Source organism: Ursus arctos, unplaced genomic scaffold (genome assembly GCF_023065955.2).
Source record: "Ursus arctos isolate Adak ecotype North America unplaced genomic scaffold, UrsArc2.0 scaffold_31, whole genome shotgun sequence".
NCBI lineage: Eukaryota > Metazoa > Chordata > Mammalia > Carnivora > Ursidae > Ursus > Ursus arctos.
The window spans coordinates 33464433-33485089 of NW_026622997.1; the positions used below are offsets into that span (position 1 = coordinate 33464433).

Below are 20657 nucleotides of genomic sequence, written 5' to 3' on the forward strand. Positions count from 1 at the left end.
AAGTTCATTTTTTCTTTTGTTTCTCTTGCCTTTGGAGATGTGTCATGAAAATGTTGCTGTGGCCGATGTCAAAGAGGTTGCAGCCTATGTTCTCCTCTAGGATTTTGATGGATTCCTGTCTCACATCGAGGTCTTTCATCCATTTGGAGTTTATCTTTGTGTATGGTGTGAGAGAGTGGTCACATTTCATTCTTTTGCATGTAGCTGTCCAATTTTCCCAGCACCTTACAAAGTACTTTGACACAAGCAAGGATGAGTCACACAAGTCTTGTCTGCAAGGAGACTGAAACAAACTGAGCAAACTAACATTGATCCAGTTTTGAGTATTGAGCTAGCATTGAGACTAGCATTGAGTAAACAAACGAAAAATATTGCTTGGGAGCCTGCTGTGTTCTGGGCCCTTTGGGGGTCCCAGGGATTTAGTGATGAACCAGAAGTCACAGTCCTTGCCTCCAAGGACGTAAAGTCTAAAAAGAAAGACTGATCTTGAGCAGTAATGACAAGTGTAGTGAGTATTTGGAAAGGCAACATTCATGGGCCTGCAGCAGTATCTACCCTAATTTTCAACTGAGGGTCACGATGGTTGCCCTGAAGAGTGACATTTCCACTGAGATCCAAAAGCAGAGTGATGGCTCGAGAAGTGAATGGGGTTGCATAGCAATGACAGAGGGTTGTCCCCAATAGGAGAAGCAGCATATGTGAAAATCTCCAGTCAGAAAAGAGCTGGGCCGTTAGGGGTTCACCATGGAAGATGAGAATAACTGGATTTCTTACTCACCCTTAAGGGTGATAGAAAGTCACCAAAGCAGGATGGTCTTCTAAAAGACTATTCAGGGTACTGTATTGAAGAAGGGTTATGGGTAGGATGTGAAGAGGGTTTTAGTGCAATCCAAGCTAGGAATAATGGTGGCTTAGACTAAATGTCATTAGTGAGGATGGAGAGGACAGATTGAAGAGCTATTTAGGAGGAAATATAAGACTTGTTGGGCTTGGGGAATGAGTAGGAATCAGGAAACACCCAAGTTTCTGCTGTGAGGAACTGGGTAGATATTGGGGCCCTGTAAAAGACAGGACATGCCAGAGGAAACTCAGGTTTAGGGGACTAGGACGATGAACTTAGTTTGCATATTGTCTCTGTGCATCACTTTCCACATCTGTAAAATGGGTTGTTGTAAGTTTAATAAGTCAACATTAAGCACTTAGAACATTAAACACTTAGACCCTGCACATAGTGATACTACATAAATGTGTGACGTACCTGAGGGACATCAAAATAGATAGGCACAGGAGGCAATTGGGTCCCAGGGTCTGGAGTTCAGGAAGCTGGTGGGCTAGAGGCACAGGTTTGAGAGTTTAGGATAGTAACAGTCCTTGAGAATGGCTGAGAAGTCTTTACTAGGGAAGCATACAGAAAGGAGACCCTAGGACCCAGGATGGTTCCCTGAGGGACCTCAACATTTGATGGTAGGAGAGAAGAGAAGAAGACATGAAGACATCAAGGCAGCCCAAGACAAGCATAAAGCAAAGCAGGAGGGATTGCCAGAGAGTGTGGTTGTCGCAGAAACCAGGGGAGATTCAATAAGGAGTGAATGGTCTGCTGTCAGTCATAGGCTACCTGGGCTGAGCCAAATCACCAAGAAATACCCATTGATTTAGTGACAGAGGTCACTGGTGAGAAAAGACAGGTGCATAAGTAACCAGAATCCAAGTTTGAATGTAACTGTTCTGAAGTTCAGGAAGGGAAAGATGGTCTTACCTGGGAATGGCTATAAAAGTCTTGCTGGAAGAGGCTTACCTTGAGCCTAGGTAAATTAGGCCAGGGTCCATGGGTGGATGGTCAGGGAGGGCAGTCCAGGTAGAACTGTGTAAGCAAAAGAAGAGATCCAGTTTGCACTGGGAAGCGTAAGATGCATTTATCTCTATTATTTTTTTGATTTCTGATTCTGACCATGAAAAAGAAATACTCTAGAAACTTTAGCAGGGCTTTGGGAATCTTGACTAAGTATGTTACTAGGATAAGTAGAGAATGATTCTAAGGAAGAACTTTTATTTAGCATTAGATTTGTAGGAGTCTTTGGTTCCAATGGGTATTGTTTCAAATTATCGTTGTATGTGCTGTCCGAGATGGCTGCTGCATATTTGAGTTGCGGCTGGTCTGAACTAAGAGGAGCTATAAGGGTGAAATATACACCAGATTTTGATGACTTATATACTTTATATTCCTTATTTTTCAAACTCACTGACAATTTTATCTATTGATTACATGTTGAAATGATTATATTTTATATATTTTGGGTTAAATGAAATATATTATTAAATTTAACTTCACCAATTCCTTCTCAATTTTTACTATGACTATAAGTTTTTTAAAAATATATTTGGCTCACATTATATTTCTATTGGACAGTTCTGATCTATGTAAAAGAAAGTCCTCAATGTTCTCCCTTAAATAAAAGTATAGGGAAAAGAGATATTGATATTTAAGACCCTTATACTTTCTTAGATATTACTTTCACTGTTTCTTATTTTTGAAAATATAAAGATTATTAATAGTATTCTTTATTGTCTTAATGCAACTATTGCTTTTGATTTAAAAAAAGAAAACTCTCACAATAATCGAGTCAAAAAGCAGGCTATGTTTCCTGTGGCCCATTAACTATTTCTTTGAGCCTTGGCATAGCTCATGAATCACAGGAGAAAAATCTTCAATAAGAGAGCTTTTTAGAGGCCATCTAGCACAGCCCAACCTATAGTGTCTCTCCAAGCTACCTATAGAACAACCTTAAATTTGATGACATCAGAACTACCCAATTCTACTCCTTGGGAAGTGTGGGTTAGCCTGATGGAGCCCCCAGCCTTGTGTGGGTGGAGAGGCTGCTTCTGACAGGCACACCTCCATGGGAAGCAGATCAGAATGGCATGGCACACTCTTCTTGCCAGGAAAGTTGCACAGCTTCTTGTCCTCACCAGCTCTTCTCAGCCTGTGCTGAGACCATGCTAAGGTTAGGGGGAGCTGGAGAATTTCTCAGGGAGAAACTCAAAGTGCAGGGAGATTTGCAGGATGGGGGCAAAAACTAGATCTGTAGACTGAGTGCTTTGTCTGGCTTTGACTTATGATGTTAACAAGCTTAAGAAGGATAAGGGAAGGAAGACCAGGGACCCGGAGCAAGAGGGTTAGGCACTAGCGAAGCAATGAAGGAAGGGAACAGGGAGCCTGGAAGAGGAGGGTGGATTTGTAGAGACAAGTGGGGGGTGGACAGGAAGTCAGGGAAGCATGGATAGAAGCAGCTCAGTCTTGGGTGGATATAAGGGAATTGGGGTAGGGGTGTAGGGCTGTATTTCTAGCAGAAGAAGAATTGCCCTATCATACCTTGCTACTCTCTGGAGGGAGACAGTAGGCTGAGGGATAGGTTTGGGGGAATTGCAATTTCCTGTAGCACTGAATATTCTGTCAACCATCTCTAGGTTTCAGACATATTTTTTGTCTTTGCAGGATGAATTGGATCTCACCGACAAAAACCGAGAGGCTGTGTTTGCACTACCTCCGGAGAAGAAATGGCAGATCTACTGCAGCAAGAAGAAGGTGCCATGTCTGACCCCTTCCACTGCCACTTCAGGGTCCCCAGCATGGGGCAGCTCTTGCCTCTATGCTTGCTCACTCATTCAACAGATATTTGTTATATACCAGCATTGTTCTAGGTGTCAGAGGCATGATCATGAATAAATTAGGACAAAAAATTCCCTGCTTTCATGGAGCTGACACTCAAGGAAATGGGATTCTGTTTTTCAAAAACCCTTGATGCAGGTGCCCACTGGGTTCCAAGAGTGGAGCTGGGTCAAGGAGATACCAGGATTACAAGTCTATATCCTCTTCCCATGCCAGCCTGGAGGGCATGTTGCCCTGTGCCATACCTAGGGGCAGCTTTGTTGCAATGACTCAGTTTGGGGCAGGAGTGGCCTCTTCCGGATCTTTGGCCCCTACCCATCCCCAGCTCAGTGTCACAAGGTAGCAGGTATATCAAGGTGACACATTAGTCCCCATTCTCCCCACCCTCTCCTCCCTCTCTTCTCCTTCATTAAGAGATGTCATCAGCCTCCCAATTATGGTCCTCCTGAGGAAGGGGTGTGCCAGGCTCCAGTTGGGGATTTCATTAGATCTTACCACCTCCCCTCTGCTTCCCTTGGTCTTTCTCCATATCAGTGTCTCTCTTACACATCTTTCTGTCTATATCTCTCTTGCCCACCTTCTATTTTAGCCTCTCTCTTTCTTGGCCCGCCCATCTTCCTTGTCTACCCTCCACCCTTTCATTTTTCAGGCTAGTAGCTTATTCCTTTGACCTCAGAGTATAGGAGTTTGGGAGTTCGGACCCAGTTATTCTTGCACCTGAGGCTAGGCCCTGTTCTCCATGGGGAGAAGACAGACAGGTCTGGGGCAGTTCTGAGCCATGGCTCCTTCATGTTCCCTGAGCCTATTTGTTCATGGCTCTTTTCTTCTTCTCCTCACCCAGGATATTTGTCTCATCTGGGGCTCCATGGCCTTATAAAATCAGAGGATTAGATGCTATACCATTCTAGATTTGGAAGGAGCTGAGAAGCAATTCAGTCTAGTCCTTTCTTCTGCATATGGAGCAAGGACAGCCTAGGGAGGCAGCAGACTCGCCCAAAAATCCCATGGCTGGTGGCTGCACCATCGCTAGAACATGAGTCCAAGACTCTGTGGCAAGATGCGGGGTTTGTGTACCTGAAGAATACTCTGCACTGTGTCCAGGACTCTCGTTGTGAGAAAGACCTTTAAAAAGTTCAAGTCATATGGGGTGCCTGGGTAGCGCAGTGGTTAAGCGTCTGCCTTCGGCTCAGGGCGTGATCCCGGCGTACTGGGATCGAGCCCCACATCAGGCTCCTCCGCTAGGAGCCTGCTTCTCCCTCTCCCACTCCCCCTGCTTGTGTTCCCTCTCTCGCTGGCTATCTCTATCTCTGTCAAATAAATAAATAAAATCTTTAAAAAAAAAGTTCAAGTCATAGGAGGGAGGACAAAATTAACTTCAGGAGTAGTTGATCATGTCTCATGCTTCTCCACTTTGCAAATGGGTTTACTATGGAGTTCCTATAAGCTGATCTCTTACACAACTAAAATAAAAAAATTTACTGAAATGTAAGGACAGCCTGTTCTGCCTTCCAAACTAAATTAAATGTTATCTCCCCTCACATTTTCACATGCCCCTCTCTTGCCATGTGGTGCTTCCTCTGTCTGTAACACCCTCCCTACCTGTCTTAGCTTCAGTAATCTTTAAAACTCTGTCCTCTCAGAGCCCCCCTCAAGAGTCTTCTGTGTTAGATGCCTCCGCCCTGGGCTTCCACAGCCCACTATGGACAGTTCTACCATAGGGCATATTTCACCCTGCCTCTGGCACTAGACTTTTCTATGGAAGACAGAGGCTGACTGGTTGCTCAGTACTTCCAGGGCTCAGTACAGTGATTGGCATGTAGTAGGTGCTCATTTAATGCACATGGAATGGATAAACGATGAGCTGGCAAAGGCAGGAAAGTATATATTTGATGGTGCATTTGTTTTCGGTTCTATGATCCCTTCCCCAAGGTCAGAAGATAGAATTTGGGAGCTTCAGTCATGAAGAGTTAATACACAGCCATGTGAAATCACAAAGACCAAATCAAGGAAGCTTTCCCACTGGTCTGAAATTTGGATTTTGCATTTTTTTAATGATTTTTTATTATATTATGTTAGTCACCATACAGTATATCCCCGGTTTCCGATGTAAGGCTCGATGATTCATTAGTTGTGTATAACAAAACAAAATTGTGAAGCTTGAGTAGATATAGCTGAGGGATGCAGGGCAAAGTCCAGCTCAGCAGGCAGACAGGTGGTTTGTCAGCGAGCTTCTGGAAGAGGAGGTAAGTTTTTGTGCAGATTTGAAAGCAGGAGATTAGAAGAAGGCAGGTGAAGGGGAACGTCCAAATGGGATGGGGACAGGAGGGAGTAGGGTGTGTGTAATGCCCAGAAGCAGATTCGTCGGCTGGAGGAGAGGGCTAGATCTTCAATCAACATTAATATTTATTTGACTCTCATTTTCTTGCCCATCCTTGGGAAGGAATTGAGCATTTCCCTTGGAAGCTGAGGACTGAGCCAAAGGCCCTGTGCTCTGGGCTCTGCCTCCCAGCTACACAGAGCCCTCCTGAGTCTCTCCAAAACCCAGGGCTTTGGGAGTCTCTTTCCCTCGTTTAGTAAAGTTACTATTCACTGAGCGCCTACCATGTGCCAAGGAACTGCACAAAATGCTTTATATCAGTGCTTCTGACATAAACAATCTGAGAGAAGAAAACAAGTTTTTAAAATTCCAAACTGTCAAAAGCCAACACTTCTGTAAAATACAATGAGAATGGTTTTAGAAAGTAAAATTTGAACAACCAGAAGTATAAGATATAAGCACAGATTTTTAATAGGTTCCACAGGCACAAAATTATATTTTCTTAAGAAGCAAACAAATAAAGAGAGAACAGGTATAATAGGGGGAAGAAAGAATTTATTTTTAATTATATATGTTGTTCATTGAAAGTGCATATAGCAGTGTGATTTCTGCCCGTGTCATTGGCTGGTCGGTGCTCATTCAGTGCTCATTATCTGCATTTCACCAAGGAAGAAATGGAAGCCTGGACAGATTTTGTAATTTCCTCAAAGTTATCCCTGTCTGGGTGGGGCTGGAAAGTGAATCTGCTAACACGAAATGAGCCTCAGGACCTCAGGCCATGGGCCTATCTTGCCAGTTGGTCCATACAGTCTTTCTTCTTGTTCCAGGAGCAGGAGGACCCCAACAAGCTGGCAACCAGCTGGCCTGATTATTACATCGACCGCATCAACTCTATGGCTGCTGTGAGCAATGGCTCCTCCCCTGCCCTCGCCCCCTCCCCGGAAAAGCCATGGGGAAGAGTGGTCCTCCCACATCTTTCACTGCACTTCACACCCCCCTCAGTGGGGATCAGCAGCTTTCCAGTTATACCCGAGATTTTTAAATCATAATCCCTCCCTTCTCTGTGTGACTCTAGAGGTCCCCAACCGTTTAAACATTTATTAACCATTTGTATATCACACAGTCTTGGGAAACAGGCTGAGCTAATAATTCTACCCATTCCACAGATGAGGAAAGTGAAGTCTGGCACTGGAATCTGGGTCTTCTCAGAATCTGACCTTCTTAGTGAACCATTCCTTGAGGCCCCACCCTTCCTGAGTCAAGGGTGGCTCCTGAGTCACACCTGGGCTGGGGGGTGCAGGGAGCTGGGGCTCAGGCAGCCCAGCAGGACCTCCGCCCCTTTCCACCTACCTCAGATGCAGAGTCTGTATGCCTTTGATGAGGAAGAGACAGAGATGAGGAACCAAGTTGTGGAAGACCTGAAGACTGCTCTCCGGACACAGCCCATGAGGTGACTCATTGTGTTTCCCCTCCCACTTCCTTCCACATCCTTTCACTTGGTGGTCCCCCTCAACTTCCTGAAGCTTCACTCAATGCTCTGCTCCCATCCCAGTCCCCTTGCCGGCTCCACCTTCCAGCATCCCCTAGAATTCCCTGCACTCTGCTCCACTTCCTGCCTCCTACAACTCTTTTCTCTGAGGAGGTGGGAGGCTGCCAGAGGTTGGGCATGTGAGGGACCAGGGCAGAGAGCAGAGGAATGTGGCATAAACCTCAGGTCCTGAAGAGCTATCTGGGCAGAAATTGAAGGCAGGTACTTGTTCTTCTTGGGAGAACAAAATGGGAGAGAAGGTGGCCTTATGGACGAGGTGTGTAAGAAAGAGCTCTGATGACTGCCCCGGCCATGAAGGAGAGCGGTGTGGGAGAGAGATACTCCAACCACTAGGGGGAGATGTGGTGTCTGTGGAGGTGATTCCACCACGTGCAGGAGTGATGCAGGCCAGGAAAAGGGAATGATTTTGAGAAGAGGGACCCTTCCCCCTTCCCCGACCACACTGCGCAAACGTCCAAAGTGGACCAAGAACCACAAGTTCTCCTCGTGCCTGGGAGCTGGCTTGTAGCTGCTTGTGGGAGTTGACTATTAAATTATCAGCAGTTTTGCAAGCTGCTTGTTAAACGTAGCTATGATTAGAATATAAGTTATATAAACTTAAAACGAAATAAATCATACCAAAACCAAAAGTAATAAATACTTGAAACTTTTCACTCCCTAATTACCTAATGGTCTTACTACACTTTAGTTTTATGTATGCTCTTGACTGTTATATATGCTCTTGAGTTTATATTCACTGTATATGCACGGTGGATACACAGCTGACCCTGAACAAGGTGGGTGTTTGGGATGCCAACCCCCATGCAGTCAAAAATATACATATAACTTTTGACTCCCCCAAAACCTAACTACTAACAGTCTACCATTGACCAGCAGCCTTACCAATAACATAAACAGTTGATTAACACATATTTTATATGTGATATGTATTATATACTGTATTCTTACAACAACATAAGCTAGAGAAAAGAAACTGGTAAGAAAATCATAAGGAAAATCTGCTCACAGTATTGTACTGTGTTGATTGAAACATTTCCATGTAAGTGGACCTACACAGTTCAAACCTGTTTTATTCAAGGATCAACTGCACTATGAATGTTGGGTCTCTTCCCAACTCCAAGTTCAATGATGTCACTTTGATAGCTTGAAATCAGCTATGCTGGGAATATTTATACTGTGGAAATTGGCAAACACTACAATCAATCCTTTTTTTCTTTCTCCAGAGAACCAGTTGTTAAATGTTTACCAGCATACCGGTCTGCGTGTGTGTGTGTGTGTGTGTGTGTGTGTGGTCTGGGCTGAGCTGCTACTTTGGGAGCCTGGGACTAGAGTCTCAGGAGAATGGGAGCACCTTAATTCCAGTTGTGGTTCAGGGGCTGGGGCGCTTATGGGAATGGGGTGCAGGAAGGATGAGGACATCGAGAAGGAGAGGGATTGAGGGAGGTTTGCCAGGTTTGTCTCCCACTTCAATTTACTTTTCTTTCCCTTAACAAAGTTCTGATTACAAAAGTTACACATAGTCATGGTGGAAATTCTGCAGAATATGGAAAAGCATGTAATAGAAACAAATAATACCTATTTTAACAACTTGAGAGTATATTCCATTTTGTAGACATATTTGTATAATAATATGGAAATACACAAATACACTTGGGACCAAATGCATTAACTATATGCAACAGTTCCCTCAGCTCCATTTATGACATTTCCTTAGGTCATTACTGTTTACAAAATCAAGTGTTCTAAGCCTCTTTGTGTGTATGCGTGTGTGAAAGCCCATGTGCCATGGATGACTTTGGCACCAGATGAAACCTATTGACTGCTTATCAGAATGATGTTTTAAAATAATAAAATAGATAAGATGAAAAGAAAGAACCAACTAAACTGAAATATAGTTACCAAATATGAAGCATTGTGAGATAGCTATTAATGTGTTTCTTTATGCCTTAAGCAGCAAGAACTAGCAACCACCATGATTTTGAAGTGCTGATGAGTGGAAATGATAGTCTGAGACACCTGCAACAACTACAATTTCATATTAAAATAGCTGATTTCTTTGGGTGACAAAGTCACAGGTTCTGCTAATACCACTGTAGTTTATTGCCCACATTCATCATAGGAGCAAATGATACATTTCAGGTAGACGTTACCAAAAATAAAAGTGTGACTTCTTTTTCCCATCCAAGTTTATGGACCCCTGCAAGTTAGCCATTGACTCCTTAGGGGAACACAGACTCTAGGTTAAGAACCCCTGAACTAAATGGTTTTTAATGCTTTCTGTTAATATTCAAGATGACTTAGCTATTTTCTTAAGGGTCTCTTGAAGAGCGCATTCCCCAGCCTTGGTCCCATGACTCAGTGACTCTGATGGTCCCCCTGTCTGGAAGTCTCTTTGTCTTCTGACTGTAATTCTCTTAATTCCCATCCTCTCTGGAGATGAATGTTCAGGTTTAACAGCCATGATAATTATAGTAATAATTACTACGATCATTCCCTTCACGTGTACAGCATCACAGTTATGCACCTGACAGTCAATGACCTGCAAATGCACAGTATTTGAGGTTCAAATAAGGCACGAGTCTCCTGTGAGGGTGATAGGATTTCAATGCCTTAGATAAACTCACTGAATGAACCGAGCGTCTGCTGAGCTGGGACACAGCGTTACACAGGTGCTGGGGTAACTATTTGCGAAGTGTATACAGAATAATATGCAAATTCGGGATACCTGTTGTGCTAATGGCATTGGCCTGGACAGGTTTGTGACACGCTTCATTGAGCTGGACGGTTTGACCTGTCTGCTGAATTTCCTCCGGAGCATGGACCACGCCACCTGCGAAAGTCGCATCCACACCTCCCTCATCGGTTGCATCAAGGCTCTGATGAACAACTCCCAGGGGCGGGCTCATGTGCTGGCACAGCCCGAGGCCATCAGCACCATTGCACAGAGTCTGCGCACAGAGAACAGCAAGACCAAGGTGGCCGTGCTGGAGATCCTGGGCGCCGTGTGCCTGGTGCCTGGCGGCCACAAGAAGGTGCTGCAGGCCATGCTCCACTACCAGGTGTATGCAGCTGAGCGGACACGCTTTCAGGTGAGGGGTCTAGCTGAGGGCTTACATAGAAAAGATGTACGGGACCTTAAGAGATATGGGTTTGCCTGGGAAAATGGACTCCTCACTAGACCATGGGTTCCTTGAGGCTGGATTATCAGTCTATGGCTTTACATCTCTGAGCCCAGTGCCTGGCAAATCACAGCGGCTCAGTCAAAAATTAAATTGAAGGACGTTGCTGGGGCCAAGATTTTAGCCCTATGCCTGGGCCAGCGCTTACTATGGGGACCCCGAGAACAGCGCTGGATACTTGGCCATGCTATTCTCCTTTCTTCTCCCTGAACTACCCCAGAAAAGTAATGAGATAGTAAGTATAAACTGTCTTATGTAGAGAAAGTATCAATAGATCTAAACGGTCACTACAAACGCTATGGTTCATCCACCAGTATAGGGTATTTGTATATTCTGTCATCAAACATTTGTAAGCACTTACTCTGTGCAGAAAGTGGCCCCTGACCCTTTGCGGAACATGCATAAAAGGCAGTGTCCATGCTGTCAAGGAGTGGGGCAGGAAGATTTATGAGCTATAAGCAGCTGGAGCTGTAAACAGCTCTGAAGTGCTGAAGCAGCATTTTGGCACTGCCCTACAAAATAAACTTAAGCCCTGGAGGTGAGTGGCAGGACTGAGACTGAGGTGTGGAGAGGCAAAGGACGCTCCTTGGAAAAGCTGAGCTTTCAGGAAGGTGCAGGGTGCAGGGTAAACTGGATAGATTGGGGAGAGTAAGCACGTGGGGGCACGCTAGGCAGTTGGAATGGTGGGAGCACAGGCACAGAGGCTGGACTTGTAGAATCCTGAGCCCGCCTTTCCTCTCTTGTCCTGCCTTTTCATCCAGACACTGCTGAATGAGCTAGACCGAAGTTTGGGCCGGTACCGGGATGAAGTGAATCTGAAAACAGCCATCATGTCCTTCATCAACGCCGTCCTCAATGCTGGAGCAGGAGAGGTGAGGCATCTTCTCTTTGCTCTTACCATTCCTGGACTTTCTGCCCATGGGGGAGTGTGTGCAAGTGCCTCCTGGGGATGTAGCAGAGGGAAGGGGCCAAGACTTCTGGTTGGCGCTACTGCCACTGCCATCATTGTCTTCAGAATAACTTTATCAACTCTTGCCTCCATCCCTGGGGGCTGAGAAAGAATAGATTGTCACGAATCTTGCTGTCATGAGGGGTTCTTGTGGAGTTTCTTGCATGGGTAGCATTGTGCATTATGTGCTGGCTTAGGGTGGTGGGAGGAGGGCAAGTGTAGGCCCTTCTCTCTAGAGTTTTCTAAAGACCTGCTTCTGGACTGGTTTCTGAGTTGGCTGGTCATGCCCTCTAGCACCTTCTGTGAGGAGGTATGGCTTCTGATTTTCCTTACTGTGGGGTCAGAATGGGATTCTCAGACTGTAAAAATAGCAACAGTTGAAGAAGAGCTTGAAGAGCAGATGAACTCCCCAAATTCTAAGGGAATCAGATGCCTCAATCAAAGTCACTTTGTTCAAGGTCAAAAGGGGCAATTTAATGATCTCTATTTTCTCCCTCTTATCTGCTAGCACACTTTTCTTGCAACCAGTCCTGATGAGTTAAGTTAGGAGAGGTGGGTTGGGAGAGCGATCTGTCCCCGAGATGCTGACATCACCCTTGTCAATACTAGCCATACTAATCTATTCTGATTAGTTGGTAACCATACTTCATCAGGTAATTCTTAATGTAATATCACCCCTGTCAGTAAGTAATATCATTCCCATTTTACAGAAGAGAAAACTAAGGCTTTCCCCAAATCACAAAACTAGTGAGTGTCAGAGCAGGGATTTGAACCAAGATCTGCCTGAAATCAAAGCTACGTTTTACATTACTCTACGCTGCCATTCTTTGATGCCAAAGGCTGAGAAAACTGGTAAGGGACTTGAAGGAAGTGAGGCAGGAGACCTAATGGGAATAAATAACAAGGTCAAGTGTGTCTCCTCCTGCCCTTTCTTGGAACTCTGGACTTGAGGCAGTTCCAGAGGGGTTGCTGCAGGGGATGTAGTGGGACCATGACTGGAGTGGGTCCACTGGGGACTCTTGTGGAAGAGCCACTAGCCAATAAGTCTGGCCTTCCCTTGGTGACCCCCAGGATAACCTAGAGTTCCGTCTTCATCTACGGTACGAGTTCCTGATGCTGGGGATCCAACCTGTGATTGACAAACTCCGGCAGCACGAGAATGCCATCCTGGACAAGTAAGGCTGTGGATGTATGGGGACAGTGCCTCAGCTGGGGATGATCAGGACTTTCAAGGAGGCTGCCCTTCCCACTGGAGACCACCTGCCATACCCAGTATCAACTCAGAATCAGCTCTGGCGGCGGGGAGGTGGACCGCTCTCCCACCCTCTTGTCCCACATCCTACTCATGTCCCTGCCTGCTCTCTTTGCTGACCTGCTTTCTCATCTCTGATGTTATAGGCGGGTGGCCCCAGTAGTCCTCAACCGTGGCAGTACTTCCCCAGGGTGGGGGGCATTTGGAAACATATGGGGGTGTTCTTTGGTTTTCAGACTGGCTGCTTGGGGGACACTAACTGGTATTAGTTGTTGGAAACCAGGAATACTAACCATCCTGAAGGGCACTCTTGCTGAACAAGGAAATTGCCATACTCCAAATGGAAGCCATAAAGGCCTTTGTTAATTAAAGGGCACAATTAAATTCCTATGTATTCCTTAATTCAAATTAAGTTCCTGTCTGTCCCCCCTGGTTCTGTCCCATTGGTACAGACTATTTTATTGCACTGGGTCTTAAGGGAGACAGGATGGGTCCTTTTGAAGTGGAGTTGGGGAGTGGATGGGGTAAAAAATGAGAGAGATTGGCTTTGAAGTTTGACATGGGGACAGTACGAGAACCCTGGTGAAGGCAAAGCACTAGTCCTTGACTGGGTGATTTTACCCCCAGGGAACATTTGGCTAAGCCTGGAGACATTTTTGTTGTCACGACTTGAAAGGTGGGGGCTGCTACTGGTATCTAGTGGGTAGAGATCAGAAATGCCATTGAACCTTCTGCCTCCCACAACCAAGGACAATCTAGCACCAGATAGCAATAGTGCCAAAATTGAGAAAGCCTGATATAATGTGATGGGACTCCAGGCTGGCCTCCCTGAGGAAGGGACATGGGATTATATAAAGGAGGAAAGTGTTGGCCTTCAGACAGGTGGCTTCTTTTCGGTTTTGCCTTGGCCTCACCTGAATGAGGCTTTCAGATTTAGTTCACTGGGGAGTTGAAGGGGCTAACCCTCAAACAAGGACATCATAGAATTAATATCTACTTTCTCTATCCCCCATCCTATCTAGGCATTTAGACTTCTTCGAGATGGTCCGGAATGAGGATGACCTGGAGCTAGCCAGGAGGTTTGACATGGTGAGAAGTCTACAGGGATGGGGCGACTGCAGTGGGGTCCCAGGTGGCCCCACTGCCTCTTCTCCAGATCCCGTGTTGTGGTAGGTCCAGTGTTGGCTGGTTTCCCTGGTGAGTGGCCCTATAACCAGGTCCTACTTCTGCAGCCTGGCAGTGTGTTGGCTCTGCGGGGGCCTCAGCTGGCAGGCCTTACCTGGTAGTGCATCTCCTCTGCTGGGAGATCGTAGCCCCCAAAGGAAAGAGGGCCATCTCTCACACAGGATTAGTGTCAAATGCCTCTCCTGAGCTGCTCTCTTCCTGCCTTCCAGCAATTTCCTGAGTGCCCTCTCCTGTTACCAACCAGATCATGCTTTGCAAACAGGACTGTCTTTTCATTCCAGCCTCAATAACCCTGAAAATACACAATTTTGCTGCTTAAATATTGTATTATAAAATCTCTATTCAAATAGAAACCTACTTCTGGTGGTGTTGCAGTCACCGAGCACCATCCCATTATATTGTCACACAAGCCCTGGATTTATAGTAAGGAGATTGAGATTAGCTTGCCTGTGGTCACACAGTGAGAGAGTAGATCTGGGGTTTAAACCCAGGTTGTGTGGAACTATGCTACGTGGTCCTTGAATCATCTATGCCCTTGTCCCCTTCCCTTAGTTTGAATCAGTAGTTCTCAACCAGGAGTGACTTTGCTTCCTCCTTCCCCTGTAGACAATTTGCAATACTTGGAGACATTTTTTGTTGTCACAACTGGTGCAGGGAGAATGCCACTGGCATCTGATAGATATGGTCCAAGGATGCTGTGGAACAGCTTACAGTGAACAGGACAGCTCCCAATGACAAAGAATGGTCTGGTCCAAGACCCCAATAGTGCTGAGATTGAGAAATCCTACTTCATATGATTAGGACATATCCTTCCTCCTTTTCTCTGTACCTCTCTTTTTAAGCCTGGGCCAGAAGCAGAAGAAGGAACGTCATCTGGGGGAATGGGGCTCAGTGGATAGAAGTAGGGTTTTCTCCCCTTTTCTTTCATGGCTTGCCCCCTCCCCATCCACTGTGCCCTCCACTCCCTCAGGTCCACATCGACACCAAGAGTGCTTCCCAGATGTTTGAACTGATCCACAAGAAGCTAAAGCACACCGAGGCCTACCCCTGCTTATTGTCTGTCCTACACCACTGCCTGCAGATGCCCTGTGAGTAGCCCGCACTTGCCACTTCCTCACCCAGTCTGAGACTTGGCCTGGGGCAGGTTGAGACAAGGTGTCAGGACTTCCCTGGATTGGTGAGTCTGACTGGGTCTCCCTCTGCCTCTGTCCCCAGGAGCCCTGGCCACAGGACTCAGGCCCTTGTTCTTCCCTATCTCTTTTGGGTCAGGACTTCCAATGTCATCCAGGGGTGACACCCAAGCTGGGGACTTAGCCCTGAAGAATGCTAATGTCCTGGCCTACCAAGCAGTAGCATGGTCACTGAAAATCCAAAGAGCCCTGGCTGTCAGCCTATGACAGGGGAGTGATCAGTCCTCTTGGGAAGCTCCAAAAAAGAAGATTTATGTTTGGGGGAGTAGCACAGATGTAGACTGAGCACACCTTTTTTCAAGGTTTTATCAACTCTTCCATCTAGGCCTTGTGAGCGCCACTTTAACACACTTGCCCCTGCCTCTCTTTGCAAATATCAGATGTCAGTATCCAAGCTTAGCAGATGCTAAGCTCTTAAGATCCAGGTGTGCACAGTGACTGAATAAATTACATATAATCACTAATAGCCACCCCAACATACAATTTGAAATGAGCTGTAACTGTAACATTTGATATTTAAGCTCCTCACAAAACTGAATATTTGGAAGATTAGTATGGCCAGCCATCATGGTCAATCTAGGCAGACTCTCTAGTGGTGGTGATGGTGACATTGGTATTCATGGTGATGGTGGTAATAACTACAGTTTACTATGTACCAACTCTGGGCCATGCATGATGCAAGACCCTTGGGCACAGTGTCTCCAAACCTCAAAATGACTTAAGGATTGTGCATTATTACATCAATTTATAGTGGGTGAACTTGAGGCTGGATGAGTCTGTACATATGAAGGAATTTTTGTTTCTTTGGGGTCACAGCCTTAGATGAAACATACTCTACTTCTGTGAGCCAGTGACCTGGCTTTAACCTGTTTTCCTGGGTGAAAGGCAAATGGAAAACTGTGCCACGTTGCAATGCCTGTGTCAGTGAAATGATGTTGGAAAGGAAAACGGACACAGTAACCTACACCAGGAAGCTATCAGTTCTCCAAAGCTCAGTCCAGAGATCTTCATGGAAGACCTAGGAAGTCCCTGAGAAACCCGACTTCTCCTCTCTCAAGTTCTTGTGTGCGGTGCTCCATGGGCAATGTCAACAGGTCTCTTCTGCCTCAAAACGGGGCTTTGCAGACATGACCTTCCACCTTGTAAGCGTGTGGTTTGGCTTTGAGGTCAGCACCATGCTGGTTGACCTTGTGTGGTGGTCAGTTGAGACAAAGTACTTGGGATCAAGAACTGAGGAAGAGGGGCTTGTGGCTAGCACATGAAAAGAAAGTCCACGTCCCACCAAACCATGGTTACAGAGGATGGAAGTGGGACCCCATGAGGTCAGACACTACACACAAGCTTTTGCCTTCACAGTTCAGGGTCACCTTCACTGAGAAATCTGCCTGGATTCCATTAGCACTTCTCCAACCCATTCTGACTCTCTCTTAGTGCATACCTGTAATGAGTTTCCATTCATCTTTCACTATAGAACAATAGCATAGATATTCCTAAAACCTTTTCTTTTTTTAAATTTCCCTGGAGACTTCATTATTTAGCAGGTAATAATTTTGGAGCAGATTTACTTTCTGAAAGGTGATTTTTTTTAGATAATGGAAAAGGCAATTTACATTTGCAAGGCATAGGCTCCTCAGGGTACCTACAGGGAAGAAAGGCAGCCAGGAAGCACTTCAGGGAGTAGAGAATGTGTCTAGAGGATTGACACATTCATAGGAAGTCAGTTGCAGATCACCAAGAAATGACCTCATTTGCGAATCTCCAGCATCAGCATCAGCATCAGTAGCATCATTGCCTCCCCCATCACACTGGGAGCTTGCCAAGGGAGGAAGAGGGCATGCTGCACCAGCTTGGGCCCAGGCAGTGACTCTAGGGCAGGGCCCCAGGGGGTTCAAGGGATCACTAAACTTATGATGCCTGTTGTCCTCACAGACAAGCGCAACGGTGGCTACTTCCAGCAGTGGCAGCTCCTGGACCGCATCCTTCAGCAGATTGTCCTCCAGGACGAGAGGGGTGTGGACCCTGACCTGGCTCCCTTGGAGAACTTCAACGTCAAGAACATCGTCAACATGTGAGCAGTGGCCAGCTCTTACCCGCCTTCCTCCTCTTTCCCTGTCTGTCTCCTGCGTGGACTCTCACCAGTGAAACCTCTGTTCCCTCTTATAAACCAGATGCCTCCAAATGCACCTTAAGTAACATGTCCAATAGAGTCCTCTGAGATAGTGGAAATGTTCCATATCTGCCCTATTCAAATGCGGCTACTGAACACTTGACATGTGGATAGTGTAACTAAGGAACTGAATTTAAAATTTTATTTCATTTTAATAAAATTCAGATAGCCATATGACGTGGCTAGTGACTACCATATTGAACAGCACAGGTTTATAGGGGGTGTACTCAGCTTTTTAAAAAAATTTTTTATTTACTTATTTGAGAGAGAGAGAGAATGAACACACAAGCTGGGGGTTGGGAGGAGAGGCAGAGGGAGAAGTAGACTCCCCACTGAGCAGGGAGTCTGACGTGGAGCTCCATCCCAGGATCATGAACTGAGCCAAAGGCAGACATTTAATGGACTGAGCCACCCAGGTGCCCCTGAACTCAGCTTTTAATGATCCATTGAATGGAGTGGGTAGAGGAAGAATTTAAACTTATTAACAACAGTCTGTGTGCTAACCAGTCCTCCAGCTTGATTTTGCATGACCCATGAGCTAAGAATAGTTTTTGCATTTTAAAAGAGTTTTTAGTCTGAGAAACAAACTGAGGGCTTCAGAGGGAGAGGGGTGAGGGACTGGGATAGGCTGGTGATGGGTAGTAAGGAGGGCACGTATTGCATGGTGCGCTGGGTGTTATACGCAACTAATGAATCATCGAACTTTACATCAAAAACCAGGGATGTACTGTATGGTGACTAACATAATATAATAAAAAATATTTAAAAAATAAAAAATAAAAACAAATGAGAATATGTGACAGAAACTGTACCTCATATATAAAACCCAAAATATTTATTCTACCCCTTTAGAGTAAGTTTGCTGATCACTGAAATAGAGCATGGCAATTTAACTAGAGCTGTTAGATAAAGATGTCAGAGCCTAAGGTCTTCTGGCTTATCCTTGACCCTGTGTACTGAGAAACACAGAGAACCAAGTTTAAAGTCACATCAACTAGTAATCAGATGTTATGTTAACACACTAATTTTTAATTTTAAACTTTTAATTAACTTTATTTTTTTTTTGAGTTTTAGTTTTATTTATTTATTTTTATTTTTTTAAATGATTTTTTATTATATTATGTTAGTCACCATACAGTACATCCCCGGTTTCCGATGTAAGGCTCGATGATTCATTAGTTGTGTATAACACCCAGTGCACCATGCAATATGTGCCCTCCTTACTACCCATCACCAGTCTATCCCGTTCCCCCAGCCCCCTCCCCTCTGAGGCCCTCAGGTTGTTTCTCATAGTCCATAGTCTCTCATGCTTCATTCCCCCTTCTGATTACCCCCCCTTTCTTTATCCCTTTCTTCTCCTACCGATCTTCCTAGTTTTTATGTTCCATAGATGAGAGAAATCATATGATAGTTGTCTTTCTCTGCTAGACTTATTTCACTTAGCATTATCTCCTCCAGTGCCGTCCATGTTGTAGCAAATGTTGAGAACTCGTTCTTTCTGATAGCTGAGTAATATTCCATTGTATATATGGACCACATCTTCTTAATCCAGTCATCTGTTGAAGGGCATCTCGGCTCTTTCCGCGATTTAGCTATTGTGGACATTGCTGCTATGAACATTGGGGTGTATATGGCCCTTCTCTTTACTACGTCTGTATCTTTGGGGTAAACACCCAGTAGTGCAATGGCTGGATCATAGGGTAGCTCAATTTTTAACTTTTTAAGGGACCTCCACACTGTTTTCCAGAGTGGCTGTACCAACTTGCATTCCCACCAACAATGTAGGAGGGATCCCCTTTCTCTACATCCTCTCCAACAATTGTTGTTTCTTGCCTTGTCTATTTTTGCCATTCTAACTGGCGTAAGGTGGTATCTCAGTGTGGTTTTGATTTGAATTTCCCTGATGGCTAATGATTTTGAACATTTTTTCATGTGTCTGTTAGCCATTTGTATGTCTTCATTGGAAAAGTGTCTGTTCATATCTTCTGCCCATTTTATGATTTGTTTATTTGTTTCTCGTGTGTTGAGTTTGAGAAGTTCTTTGTAGATCTTGGATACCAGTCCGTTATCCATAGTGTCATTTGCAAATATCTTCTCCCATTCCGTGGGCTGCCTCTTAGTTTTTCTGACTGTTTCCTTGGCTGTGCAGAAACTTTTAATCTTGATGAAGTCCCATAAATTCATTTTATCTTTTGTTTCTCTTGCCTTTGGGGATGTATCATGAAAAAGGTTGCTTTGGCCAATGTCATAGAGGTTGCTGCCTATGTTCTCCTCTAGAATTTTGATGGATTCCTGTCTCACATCGAGGTCTTTCATCCATTTGGAGTTTATTTTTGTGTATGGTGTGAGAGAGTGGTCAAGTTTCATTCTTTTGCATGTAGCTGTCCAATTTTCCCAGCACCATTTATTGAAGAGACTGTCTTTTTCCCACCGGATGTTTTTTCCTGCTTTATCAAAGATTAGTTGCCCAAAGAGCTGAGGGTCCATTTCTGGGCTCTCTATTCTGTTCCATTGGTCTATGTGTCTGTTTTTGTGCCAGTACCATGCTGTCTTTGTGATCACAGCTTTGTAGTATAGCTCGAAATCCGGCATTGTGATGCCCCCAGCTTTGTTTTTCCTTTTCAACAGTTCCTTGGAGATTCGGGGCCTTTTCTGTTTCCATACAAATTTAAGGACTATTTGTTCCAGTTCTTTGAAAAATGTCCTCGGTATTTTGATCGGGATAGCATTGAAAGTGTAGATTGCTCTGGGTAGCATGGACATTTTAACTATGTTAATTCTTCCGATCCATGAGCATGGAATATCTTTCCATCTTTTTATGTCTTCCTCAATGTCTTTCAAGAGTGATTTATAGTTTCTAGAATATAGGTCCTTTACATCTCTGGTTAAGTTAATTCCAAGGTAACGTATGGTTTTTGGTGCTATTGTAAATGGGATGGATTCCCTAATTTCTCTTTCTTCGTTCTCGTTATTCGTGTACAGAAATGCAACTGATTTCTGAGCATTGATTTTGTATCCCGCCACGTTACTGAATTGCTCTATAACTTCTAATAGTTTGGGAGTGGCTTCTTTTGGGTTTTCCGTATAGAGTATCACGTCATCTGCGAAGAGAGACATTTTGACTTCTTCTTTGCCGATTTGAATACCTTTGATCCCTTTTTGTCGTCTGATTGCTGTTGCAAGGACTTCTAGTACTATTTTG

General features: G+C 44.9%; 1 protein-coding gene across 4 annotated transcripts in view; it reads left to right on the forward strand.

Annotated features, from left to right (window-relative positions):
- The window catches only part of DAAM2 (dishevelled associated activator of morphogenesis 2), a 125584-nt gene that overhangs the window by 66015 nt on the left and 38912 nt on the right, over positions 1-20657 (forward strand). For all 4 annotated transcript variants that reach the window (XM_026482846.4, XM_048225653.2, XM_057305089.1 and 1 more), the window contains 9 exons: positions 3494-3583; positions 6812-6886; positions 7340-7434; positions 10289-10622; positions 11474-11584; positions 12733-12836; positions 13936-14002; positions 15069-15186; positions 17218-17356. In XM_026482846.4, coding sequence (XP_026338631.2) covers positions 3494-3583; positions 6812-6886; positions 7340-7434; positions 10289-10622; positions 11474-11584; positions 12733-12836; positions 13936-14002; positions 15069-15186; positions 17218-17356 — 1133 coding nt within the window. The remainder of the gene's footprint in view (positions 1-3493; positions 3584-6811; positions 6887-7339; positions 7435-10288; positions 10623-11473; positions 11585-12732; positions 12837-13935; positions 14003-15068; positions 15187-17217; positions 17357-20657) is intronic.